A 13,755-nucleotide genomic window follows, 5' to 3' on the forward strand; every position below is an offset into this window, starting at 1 on the left:
CGGCCTGACTGAACACTTTCCGATAGAGAGTCACTGGAGACAAAGCGCTGCTCAGCCCATCTGCCCATATTATAACCTCTTGTCTTAAAAATGCCACAGTGGCTAAAGCTCTCGCCAGGCATCAATCACTATCACTCACTCCTGGCATGAAATCACATTTGGCAGCAGAGGAAAATTTAAAAAATAGCCCCTTTCACTGACTAAATGCAGAGGATATGATGAGCTGGGATATTTCCAGAGCAAGTACAAAGAAGAAAAAATGTTAAAGCGTCTTTAAACCTCTGGTTTATTCATAGAAGCTGTAAAAAATCTGCTCACAGAGCATAAAGCCTCGACTTGTATTAAAATTTGTACTTGAGTACGTAGTAATGACTGTTTTGCGACAGTAACTCAGTCTTTCTCTACACCTTTCACTTTGTTTGGGAGCTATATTGGTAACCGGGCTGACGTGTGTGGGACACAGGGCCTGGTCACAGTCCTTTGATCACTGGCAGCAAACCCACCATAATGAGGTGACGTTAGGATCACGGAGAATTTACGCTCATTGGACATAACAGTTTTCAATTCAACAAATTATGAGCCATGTCTTTCTTAAGCTCCGGTCGGACATTTCCTCAACTTCTCATATGGCAGGCGAGCTGCTAAGTGAGGGTTCTCATGAAGGTTGCCGTGGGTGTGACACATTCGCCTAAGAGTTTCAATTACCTTTGAAGTGGCTACAGCTGGTGAACCAGAGGAGTCGATATGGAGCAGAAAAACCTTTTGGGGGGATCCACAAGGCAGGATGGCACATCAGAGTTTCCCGTCTCCATCCAGCTCCAGCTCTTTGCACCAGCGTTCAACAGTGACTAGAAAAAAGAACACAATCATAAGCCTGCCCAATCGAAGAACACATACATCTTACATATTCCACAGAAACGTATAATGCTTGGCAGTTTTTACTCTTGGCTAAGGTGGGATAGATAGTATTATGACTAAAGCAAAATGTAACAAAGTTCAATAGAAGCACTGGAGAGACTGAAATTAGTGACAGATGTAAAAATTTAATCTGAGTGCAGCCAGTGATAAAACTGTCACTGGCTGCACTCAAATAGTGTTTGACTTTTAATGTCATCATCTTGTTGCACACTCTTCTTCTGCAGTGGTTTAATAAACTCTGATTGGTGAATTAGTGCCAGAGACTATTTCCCTTGATGTACTTCATTATTACTCACAGGTGAGGGAATTCATTCATTCATCAGAACTGCTGGATGTTGAACATAGCTTTGTCTGTTTGGATTATTATACTTGTCGTAGTTTTTGAAAAAAACACAAGTGACAAAAATATAAATTATGGTTTGCAAGACTGTAATCAAGGAACTGGTCCGTTATAGTAAATAGTTCTAGATTTGATGGAAAACACTTGACTGGATGAGTCAGTTGATACCCACACAGCTGTCCACTGAGCCGGTGGTTGTGAAGCATGAATAAAACAGCTGTTACCAGTCAGCTGAATCCAGCTCAGCTTCACTGGTGTGCCTGAATGGATGCTCCGTTTGCTCAAGCTGCAAAAAGATGTGGATCTTACATACTATCTTTACACATGATGCCTGTATATGGCTGAAGAGTACGTACAACAAAGTAATTAAATTAGATTTAGTTGAAGAAATTAATTCTCAGAGCAGAATGAATCAACATCTCCAATCTCAACGACCATAAGATGTTTTTTCAAGTCACAGGAATGTTTCTCAAATTTAGAATCAACATAAAAACAGTCCCAAATAACACAAATAACTTGAATACACAACATTTTTACCTTTCCATAGGCTACGATTTATAATCCCATTATTAGTAAAGAAATAAGATAATTTATTGCACTTCTACTCAAAACTAAAACAGTAGGCTAACTATTCCATAAATGTCTATCTATATGCTATATGAACAACTCGCTCTTGCACACACTTACCAGCTGAGACAATGATACAGGCCTGTGCTGTGTGATGCTGGGTGCGTTGCAGCCTAACAGTCCTCCTCTCCGTTAAAGGACAGGTGGGATTGAAGCATGGATGTATTAGGGATTGAAGACGTTCAGCTGTGTCGACTCCTTCCTCGTGCACCGTGAACAGCAACAGGCAGTAGCAGCTAAGCTAGCTGTGACTGTCGTCAACAGGTGTGTGTGTTCACTGCTCACATTAACTTTTCACTTTCTCAAACACACACGCGCAACACTCGTCCCAATAAACGTGCCTTTTTGTGGAGTTACGGTGACTTTTTTCCACAACATTGAGCTAACGACGCGCGCCACTTTCTCCTTCCGGTTTCTCTCCTCCGTCCAGTGTTTCAGCCAATCACCGCAGGGGACACTAACTGACTGTTTACCCAAACAGAGCAAAACAACATGAAATGTTTATTGGTATTTTCATAACATTTATATGGAAGCCCATTTCCGCCACTTGAGAAAAAAAATTATGAGCTACTAAGTCATAATTATGAGATAGCTAAGTCATAATTATGAGATACTAAGTCAAAATTATGAGATACTAAGTCGAAATTATGAGATAGCTAAGTCATAATTATGAGATACTAAGTCAAAATTATGAGATACTAACTCGAAATTATGAGATCCTAAGTCATAATTATGAGATACTAAGTCAAAATTATGAGATACTAAGTCGAAATTATGAGATACTAAATCGAAATTATGAGATACTAAGTCATAATTATGAGATAGCTAAGTCATAATTATGAGATACTAAGTCAAAATTATGAGATACTAAGTCGAAATTATGAGATACTAAGTCAAAATTATGAGATAGATAAGTCATAATTATGAGATACTAAGTCATAATTATGAGATACTAAGTCGAAATTATGAGATACTAAGTCATAATTATGAGATAGCTAAGTCATAATTATGAGATACTAAGTCAAAATTATGAGATAGCTAAGTCATAATTATGAGATACTAAGTCATAATTATGAGATAGCTAAGTCATAATTATGAGATACTAAGTCAAAATTATGAGATAGCCTAAATCAAAACAAGGGGCACAGAGGAGCTCATCGTAGCAGGATGGCTATGGATTTTCAAATTCCGGTTCACGTATAATTAAAACAGTGAGGACAGATACCACACGGACTGTAACTGGAGTTGGAGACCTATATCTGAACGGATTAAAACATATTAATGCTCAAGGAGGACACGGGAACAGTGCTGTCATCTAGCCAGGCAGGACTAGCAGCATAGCTCCACAGCTGGATGAATAACTTTCACAGTGAGGAAATACAATGAAGAGGTGGATAAAACTCCGTGGTGGTGGGTCGGCTGTGGGAGGCTGCTAGCGAGGCCACACGGAGAACTGGAGGACCGCCACCGTTAACCGGCACGTCAGACGGCTCTCTCGTTTTAATCAGTGATGCTCGGAGCGAACTTTTGGACTATGCTGTCAGTTTGTCTGCGGTGCATTCACAGCCTGCCCGAGAGCGTTTTATTAGATCACCCAGCTTCTGGGACACTGGACTGTGACACTGGACTTGACTGTGTGGTCACACAGTGTGTGAGAGGAACACCGGAGGACCGCCTGATGTTACCTGCTGCATTATGGTTTGAGTGACTAGTGTCACACATGTAAACATATTGAACAGTGCGCTGCAGCCACCTATGGATCCGCATCACACGTCCTGTACGTCCTAGGGTCACTAAGGAATAACAGTGTCCAGTCCAGTGTCCCAGAAGCTGGATGAACATGAATAAAACGCTCTCGGACGGGCTGTGAATGCACCGCAGACGAACCGACAGCGTGGTCCAAAAGTTCGCTCCGAGCATCTTGATTAAAAAGAGAGAGCCGCCGGTTAACGGTGGCGATCCTCCGGTGCTCCTCTCACACACTGTGTGGCCTCGCTGTCGCATCATAACAGCCTCCCACTGCCGGCCCAAAAGCACCACGGAGTTTTACCCACCTCTTCACTGTATTTCCTCACTGTGAAAGTTCTTCATCCAGCTGTGGAGCTATGCGGCTAGTCCTGCCTAGCATGGCTAAGACAGCACTGTTCCTTAAGCATTAATGTTTTTTAATCCGTTCAGATAAATAGGTCTCTAACTCCAGTTACAGTCCGTGGTATCTGTCCTCTATGTTTTAACAAGTAAATTACACTGAATCGTAATTTGAAACTGATGAAAACTCCATAGCCATCCTGCTACCGAGTGTAACATAATTATTGTTAGGAACCTTTGTTTAGTTCAGTGTGACACACGGACATGTTTTGAAGTGACACCACCTGACCGGACCGAGCTGAATCAGAGAATTTCTAATATTGAAATAGACTATATTGTCAATATTGTCAATAGACTGGCTCTGGCTGAATGTAACCGGGCGTTACACGCTTAATAAAGTTTGTAACCCAGCAGGGTTAAACAGTAAGAATAGTGTAGGCCTACGCTTCTTGTGATGAAGTAACAGACTTTAACACCGAGGACAGCTGTGCTCCGTGACTTATCTCATAATTATGACTTAGCTATCTCATAATTTCGACATAGCTATCTCATAATTTCGACATAGCTATCTCATAATTTCGACTTAGTATCTCATAATTATGACTTAGCTATCTCATAATTTCGACTTAGTATCTCATAATTATGACTTAGTATCTCATAATTATGACTTAGCTATCTCATAATTTTGACTTAGTATCTCATAATTTCGACTTACTTATCTCATAATTATGACTTAGCGATCTCATAATTTCGACTTAGTATCTCATAATTATGACTTAGTATCTCATAATTATGACTTAGCTATCTCATAATTTCGACTTAGTATCTCATAATTTCGACTTAGTATCTCATAATTATGACTTAGCTATCTCATAATTTTGACTTAGTATCTCATAATTTCGATTTAGTATCTCATAATTATGACTTAGCTATCTCATAATTTTGACTTAGTATCTCATAATTTCGACTTAGTATCTCATAATTATGACTTAGCTATCTCATAATTTTGACTTAGTATCTCATAATTTCGACTTAGTATCTCATAATTATGACTTAGTATCTCATAATTTCGACTTAGTATCTCATAATTATGACTTAGTATCTCATAATTTCGACTTAGCTATCTCATAATTTCGACTTAGTATCTCATAATTATGACTTAGTAGCTCATAATTTTTTTTCTCATGTGGCGGAAATGGGCTTCCATACATTTAACTTTGTAACACAAAAAATATTATTTTTATAACTCACATATCTTAATAATCGCTAAATTGAATTCATGTTAGGCCTACTTTCAGTTTAATTTCTTACATTTTTAAATAGGCTAATAGGCTATTTATAGTCTACCTTTGAAAAGAAAAAGAAAATAATATTTTTTAACATCTTTCTATTTTATCAGCGGGGCTAAATATAGCATATTGCACCGTTGAACTGAAATCAGTAATATTGCTAAACACTACTATTAATAAAGCTAATGAATATGTACCTTCTGACAGTGGCATATGAATAAGTCATGGCTTAGTCAGGTTTAAGGAGCTACTCAGTTAAGTTTTAGGAAAAGATCATGACCTGGGTCAAAATAACTACTTTCTCAACAGCATAGATGTTGTTATGGTTTCAACAACCTTGAATGGTTATGAATAATAGAAACAATATAAACTTGTGCTTTCACACATAGATATAACACCATTTGTGTAGGGGGGTGCTCCAGTCATAATTAGCTACCGCCACTAGATGTCACCTAACAACAAAATGTAACTCTAGGTTGTAATAACATGCTACACAAATGACTTACGTGCTTGTTTTCTACAGCAGGACTTTCTCTGAGTGGTAATTGAGGCTCCTTGAAGTCCTCAAACAGCAAAATACGTAGTTTGTCATTGATTAAGTAAGGGATAATGTATAGTTCGGAGGTTGTTATGGAGAAATAAACCCCGACAGGTTGTATGGAACCCCGACGCGAAGCGGAGGGGTTTCATACAACATGAAGGGGTTTATTTCTCCATAACAACCGACCAACTATACATTATCCCGCTTAGAACACGGCCTACAACTAAATCATTCAATAATGTAACACAAAATAATGATTAAAATATATTTTATTCGTGTAAAATTATGCCGTTGCTAGGGACGCCGCTCTGATCAGCGCAGCACAGAAAAGAGAAACTATGCAGGATATTTACCTTATGTTTCATTTTTACCGTCATTAAACAGCTTCGGACTAATTGTGATGTTGATAAACGACTTGTAACCTGTTACAGGGAGAGTGGAGGCCGGAGGCTCCTTATTTCCACATCGTGGCTGAAAAGCAAACTTGCATCAAAGCCTCTGACCCGTGTCACAGCTCCTCTCCTCTCCTCTCCTCTGCGACACACACACAAACGCACCCCGCGCCCCGTAATCTCTTGTTTATGACAGATACGACTACACAAAATACATCGTAACGTGTATGGTAATCCATCGATCCACTGATTGATTATCAAAGGCTTCAAATGCACGAACGGGAGGAGGCTCAGCAAAACAGCGGCCGTGACCGGACATGCAGAGTCGGCCGTTGCTATGGAGTCCCTAGCAACGGTCCGCTCAGCGGTGGTCTATCGAGAAATAAACACCGCAGAATATTGGTGATTGACCAATCAGAATCGAGTATTCAAGAGAGCCGTGTTCTAAAAGAAACCAAAATGTGGCTCTGGGAGCAGATTAGATGTGAACTGTTGTCTCCAGTGTCAGCCATGCCTTACACACACCCAGCCGTCTTCTCTGACTTCATTCTTAAGAGGTTTTGTGGCACTATAACAACGTCAACCTACTTCCAGGCCCCCAGATCCCAAGGGGCACGTTGGAAATCAAGCCTAGCTTCTAAGAGACAAGAGTCATTATTTGCGTGACCACAAGACACTGCTCCTCAGGAAAACATAAGCAACAGTGGTTTTACATGTTTGCTCAAATGAAAGATGCTGTTGTTCTTCTGGTGAGGATGGTTACTTTGTGACTTATTTTAAAACTGCACTACAAACATTACACCATCAAAAGAAAACACACAAGGGCAGTATTCGTTTTTTCTAACTCCATGAAAACCAATTAGGCCAACCCCACGCTGGGTGATAACAGCGTTTGATTTCTCCCCGGGAGGAGACAGATGCTATCTGGCTTTTTCGTCGAGGCTGCACGACCTTTAAACACACCAGTGTTTTACTGAAGGGGATCCCAGTCCCAGCAGAGTCCTTTATCTCTGATGTAGGACTCAGTGGTGTCAAAGAGCCCCTTGTGATCCCCCTGAGGATCGGTAGGAGGTATTTTAATAGCTGTCTGACCCATGGTGGCTGGAGCTTGCTGCCATCGCTCACACAGGGAAACTATTATGCTGCATTAGAAACTCAGAGAGCAGAGGAGACCCTAACAAAATGTCAGACGGCTCTTTTTTCTGCCGTTGGCTGCCGACTTCTGTCTAAATGAAGCTGTACAGCGACGGGATGACGGTGTCTCACCTTGAGGTTGGTCTCCCTGCACGCCCACCCGCCCATCAGGCAGTGAAGCTCATGCCCTAACACTTGTCACTCATCTGGATCAGCCGTCGGCTTCCCCCAGGCTGAGATAACCATCTTCACTTAGGTCTGCAAAATCTACAGCCCTGTTAGTGTTGACTTTTTTCTTTTTTTTTCAGGGGGGATCACTCAAAGCTGATATGAATCTAAGGCAGCTTTTAAAATCTAAAAACAGTCCATTCCAGCCAGCATTCACACAGAAACACTGGGATAGTGTTGGTATTTAACAGGCTGCCTGGTTCACTCACATTACAAAGGTGAGGTAAAGTATTAGTACAACTTTTTCTTGCATGGAACTTGGTGAACTTTAACATGCAAACGTGTAATGTTGACAATGCAAAGTTAGTTTGAGAGAAAGGAAGATTGTGTGTGGTACCATTCACTTTCACAGTGGCTGAATAAACAAACGGGGAATGATTGAAATCATTGTCTTTGATGAAGGTTGTAAATGTGTAAAAACCAAATGCCACAGAGAAAATCATGGGTCTATTGCGTTTACTTTGAAGTTATTTTAAGATTTTAAACTTCTTACTGTAAAATGTAAGCGTCTAATCTGTGATGTTCCAGATACTTCTAGGAAATATATTTACAGTAAAGGTCATTTCTCTCGTGGTGAGTTCCTCTCTTGCAGACTTTGCCTCTAATCAATACTCGTAAGCAGTTGGTCAGAGCGGCTGCATGGCTCTCGTTGGCTGTGCGCTCCGAGGCGTCATCCTCTGTCATCCAGCAGGAGCGCCTCATGCGTGCGTCCTTCGCCCGATCTCCTCCCATTGTTGAAACAGCTGGGCAACGTGAACCGCGGAGTGCGCCTCTGACACGGATTACTGTACCTGGATACCGGCGTGGAGTCTGTGGGGTCTGAGGGAGCGTTTTTCTGATTCTTAAAAAAAAAAACAGAAAAAGAAAGAAAGAAAGAAAGAAAGAAAGAAACCCCACATGAAAGTTTCACAAAGTTTCTTTTGAATGGGACTATCTTCTTAAACATCAGCCATGGCCATGCGGCTTTTCCACTTGCTGCGTTTATTTCTGATCGTGGAGTTCAGCTCGGGTAAACTCGTGTCTGACTCGGACCTCGGTGAAGCCGAGCGTCAAGGTGCTGAGGTCTCACCGGCGGTGGAGCAGCGCGTCTTTGCGCACGAGAGCGCAAACCGGGACATGCTCTCTATCAACATGTTCAAAGTGTACGAGAAGTACAGCAAGGAGCCGCAGAGCCAGAGGGACGGAAACACCGTGAGAAGTTTTAAAGCTGTCCCGAGTGAGTGACCCCACGAGCCCGTATGGGCCGTGTTATCAGGCTGAACAAACCTCACTGACCCATTCACAGTGCTGCAATATTTACTGCTGATGCTCTACATGCAGGGACTTCTAAATATTGTAATAATGTATGTAGTCTACTCTTCCTAGACAAATAACCAAGTCCAGTTGCTTTCGCCTTTGAGATACTATGACCTGGACAAATGAGAATATGCACAGGCTATGTAGTCTATTATTTTTGCAAGTAAGAAAATCCCTATATGATCATCAGGCTACTTTTTTTTATTGGTTGGACATTGTTATAACATCTAAACAAATTAAAAAACAACAAATGAGTAACATTTCTCAGCTTTATTATCACAAAATATATTTTATTGTCATATTTATTACTTTTTCAAGCATGATTTTATGTTACTTAAGTCACAATGATTCAACTGATATCCACATTGTGGTAATTTTAATACATAACAAGCAATAGTTAAACGTCTTTTTTTTTGTCCTGAAATATTACATATTATAATATATTATGCAATAATAACTTTACTGTTTAATGTATATTTAAAAAATCATTTGGCACTTACCCTGAAATGAAACCCTAGATTTATGTCATGTAAAGTGAGATGAGTGTGTGATCTAAATCACATGTTCTGTCACTGTAAAGCAAACTTAATTTATATATTTTGCACAGTTCATTACACACCAACATTTAAAGGCAGGAAATACACATTAAACTTGAGAGGCCCAATTTTATGCATGAAATACCTCCTTGTAAAAATATCTGATCTTAATTATTTCAGCAGTGGGACGTCCTAAACGCAGGTGTTTTGTCAATCACACAGCAGTTCTCCATCCGCTTTAGGCTAAGCATCTTTACCTCCATGCTCCGTCAGTGCGGTGATTTACTGAACATGGGGACTTTAAGTCTCAAGCAACGTTAGTTTCTCCAGTAGCTGAAAGAGCCTAGGTGTTAGACAAGAGCCTATTATCACACCCAGACAGCGGCTGCACGGCGAAAAGCCTCAGAGGAGCTCCTTCTCCTATAAGCATTTCCATATGCCCACTACAGACCTACTGGACTGATCCAATGTTTGTCTTTCAGGCTGTGGTGGAAGTGTGGGAGACAAGGTTCAACTTCAAGAGTATAGCGATGGAAGGATGAGGTTTTTGGTCATGCGTGAGGCAGCCACTTTACTGTGCCGCACTTAATATTTTCCATGCTGCGGCTTATGTCAGTCAGATGTGTTGAGAAACATTTTGTGGAAGATATATTGGCTTCTGTTATTCATGTCAGTCAAACGTGCCAGAATGAGATGATAAAGCAGAGTTGTGAAGAGAGGGGAAAAGGTTCAAGGCAGCAACTTGATCGCCTCAGTCGTCTTTTTCTGTTCATTTCAGAGAGCGATGCTCCTCCAGGGCTTCAAGCATCTGTTTGACCAAACATCTGTATGATGAATCCTTTTTTAAAGCCGTTAGAGATTAGCGAAAGCTTGGAAGACAAAGGGCTTTTCTTAGACGTTTTGCAACTTGAACAACTTGTTTTTCTTGTCGTCCCTTTTCACTCTGCTTCTGATTTCTTTGCAAAATTTCCCCAGGAGTCACACATGGCAAAGAAGTGTTCCAGTTCAACCTGTCCTCCATCCCCAACTCGGAGCACGTCCTCTTTGCATCGTTTCACTTCCTCTACAAGCGGCCCCGCCACCACCAGCGACCGTGGCGTTTACGGAGGCCCCGCCACCCGTCCGCCGGCCTCCACCATCCCCATCCTTCCTCCCCGCAGCTCTTCTTCCATGGATCATCCCCAAATTCAGCTTTTGCAACACCTCTGGGAAACATAACCCTGGCTCCTCTCAAGAAAAGTTCTTGGCAGTCGAGGGATGTAACGGCGGTGGTGAAACATGCCAGAGATGTCAAAGCTCTTGTGGTAACGGTGGAGTTTGATATAGAGTTCGGGGGTGCTCGGACGCAGCAGAGGAGCCCTCACGCACAAGAGCGCCTCTCGCCAGCCAACCTGCCGTATATCCTGGTGTACGCTGACGATCAAGCTATAGATGAGCCAAACAGCGTGGCTATGTCGCTCCAGCGGTACGGGCCCTTCCCGGTTGGAGATGATGCGTCCTCCTCAGCCTCAGCCTCAGCCTCAGCCGCGAGGATCAGGAGGGAGCTTCATCTCCAGATCCAAACGAACGACATCCCGGAAGTCCAGTTCAACACCTTGAAGAATCACGAACTGTGGCAGAACACGTATTTCCCAGCCAAAGCGGGAGCCAAAGCGGCAGTGAAACCAGGAAGGAAGCTGGGCGAGGAGAGCGGCGAGGGTCTGAGTAAGCCGCAGGTGCTGAGCTTCGACGAGAGGACAATGAAGAAGGCCAGGAGGCGACAGTGGAGCGAGCCAAGGGTCTGCTCCAGGAGGTACCTCAGGGTAGACTTTGCTGACATTGGCTGGAGCGAGTGGGTTCTGGCGCCAAAGTCGTTTGATGCCTACTACTGCGCCGGGACCTGCGGGTTTCCCATCCCTAAAGTGAGCAAGATAAAGATTGCATCGGAATGTAGATAGAATAACATAAAGCTCGCATGTGTTCATACACTACGTATATCTCTCATCAAGACTTAAACAAACTGTAACGTCTGAAGATGGATGTATTACAGTGTTTATCCACATCGGGAAATATTTGCTGGCCCGAGTTGAACATTGCTGTAAAGCTATCGCTACATTTTGTTTAGACTGTGAGTTGTGGACTGAAACAAAGAAAAAGTTTGATAGAAAGATCCAGATTTAAATGGATGGGAAAGGGACTGCAATACATCCATTCTTATACACACTAGTACAGCAGTGGTAGCAATGAAGGAAGCTGGGATTTAACCCACCAACACAGAGTACCTACACATTTAAACTAAAAGTCAAAAAAGTTAGTTGATTTATCAAAAAAGGCTAAATCAAGAAAAGTCCAAGTTTAGTACACAACAGAAAGTATTATAGACGAGGTTTTATGTTTTTTCTTTTGCACCTAAAATGAACATTTTTTTGTGCCGTAGTTAAAATGTTTTAAACTGTATGGCCACATTATATCAGTTTTCACTGATTTCACAGTTTGTGTGGATTTACTTAAATTATTAAAATGTCTTTTGCTGTCACTTTTTGCCTCAGGTGGTGCGGCCGTCCAACCACGCCACCATCCAGAGCATCGTCAGAGCCGTGGGAATCGTCCCCGGAGTCCCTGAACCGTGCTGCGTTCCGGAGAAGATGAGTCCTCTCAGCGTGCTCTTCCTCGACCCAAACAGGAATATTGTTCTCAAGGTTTACCCCGGCATGTCTGTGGATACGTGTTCCTGTCGGTAGGGGCTGGAGCGATGGGGAGCCGTCGGAACTGCACGCTGATGAAGATGACATGCCTGTTAACAGCAGGAGGACATTTCTCAAGGCCAGTTGTGGTCAGACACTGAGGACAGCTGATGGAGACCGAAACTAAAGTGATACGACTGTCAGGGCCGTTGTTCCCGAGTCTCCGGTCCAAATAACTTTTTACCCGAGTGTTTGGACTTTTTAGGTGTGAACCATGGTTTGACGTTGCCTTAACTTTTTCATTCTTCCTTCATATGGTCCACCTTCACTTTGTTGTCACATTTGTTTCCTTCAAAAATAGTTAAAGGAAATCCTTGTCAAATAAACCTGTATTTATAATTCTCCGTAATGATTAGCTGGAGGTTGGGTTTTTACAGAGCTCCTGACCTGTATTTACATTTATATTGATTCTTAATAAGTGTTTTCTGTCCATTTTTGTGCTCCTTTTACATTTGTAAAGATTTGTAGAGTGAATTTTACCTGTTTTGATCTGCTTTCTGAAATCATCTGACTTCAGTCTCCATCATTCAAACGGAGACAGACGTTTGGACAAACTCATGAACTCATTGCACACTGACTCAAAGACTCAGTAGGGTTTTGGACACAAGAGGTTGAATGGCAGCTTATTTACATTCCACCAATTTAACCAAACCTTGTCGTGTAAATACTGCAGCTACTAACGCAAACTAAACGGTGATGGGCACCCAACGAACACCTCCCATTTATCAGCACGAAATGTTATTCATGCATGAGAGGTACTATCTTCTTTGAAATATTATTCAGTAGTTATTGATTTATACTGTGTATATATATATATGACTTTATTTTGTTGCTGAGAGTTTCAGTAACAGAGCCACTGTGTTGCATGTTTCTGCCAGAGGAAAAAAAAAAAGGTGCGTTGCTGCCACCTGTTGTGCATTTTGGGAAAGTGAACGGGACATAATTTCAATAGAAAAAGTTCAAGTATTTTCTGTGGTTTTTCCGTATTTCCCATTAATACATCCTGTTTATCCACTTGTACAGTTTGTAATATATACAGTAATTAAAAGAAATAGATAAATGTATCCAACCCTGCTAAACTATATGGCTGAAGTGTATTTGAATAGTTTGATGTGTGCTTTAACAGACCACAGACAAAATGTATCCTTGGTATGGAAATAAACTAAAATGTACATACATCCAAAAAATACTTTTTGGCTTCATTTGGTTTTATATTGAGGCGTAGACTTAGATTGACATATACTGTACTTTACCATAACATGTATCTGTATATCAATATTGTAATATTATGATATCAACCATTATACACATCAGACATCTTCACATTAGATTTTTATTATCATTATTGATGTTGTATTGTGATAACCTTTTATTACTTAAAGGGACAACGAGGAGTTTCTATTCGGTTATAAAAAAAGTCTCACGTTAATGTGGATGAATCTCCGCTACCCACACTTGTTAATGGGCCCATTTTCGATAAATATATCGTTCTGTCTCTATCGTTATTTTGTTATTATTAGTGGTGGCGGAGATGCTGGTCGAGCCGACCAGCGTTTTTTACTTTCGGTTTCGCAACGAGTCATGAGAATAACGCAGCTGAATCGCCGTTTATGGTCGGAACTCCGACGGTATGTGAACCTCTT

At 41.4% G+C, this 13,755-nt stretch overlaps 1 protein-coding gene across 1 annotated transcript; it reads left to right on the plus strand.

The window, feature by feature from the left end:
• Positions 1-8,321: 8,321 nt before the first annotated feature.
• Positions 8,322-13,223, plus strand: gdf10b (growth differentiation factor 10b). The gene is made up of 3 exons (XM_083993625.1): positions 8,322-8,773; positions 10,365-11,290; positions 11,918-13,223. The coding sequence occupies exons 1-3, from the start codon at positions 8,509-8,511 to the stop codon at positions 12,107-12,109; spliced, it is 1,383 nt and encodes a 460-aa protein (XP_083849751.1). The 5' UTR covers positions 8,322-8,508; the 3' UTR covers positions 12,110-13,223.
• Positions 13,224-13,755: the final 532 nt, after the last annotated feature.

The sequence above is a fragment of the Trachurus trachurus genome (assembly GCF_905171665.1).
Source record: "Trachurus trachurus genome assembly, chromosome: 19".
Classification (NCBI taxonomy): domain Eukaryota; kingdom Metazoa; phylum Chordata; class Actinopteri; order Carangiformes; family Carangidae; genus Trachurus; species Trachurus trachurus.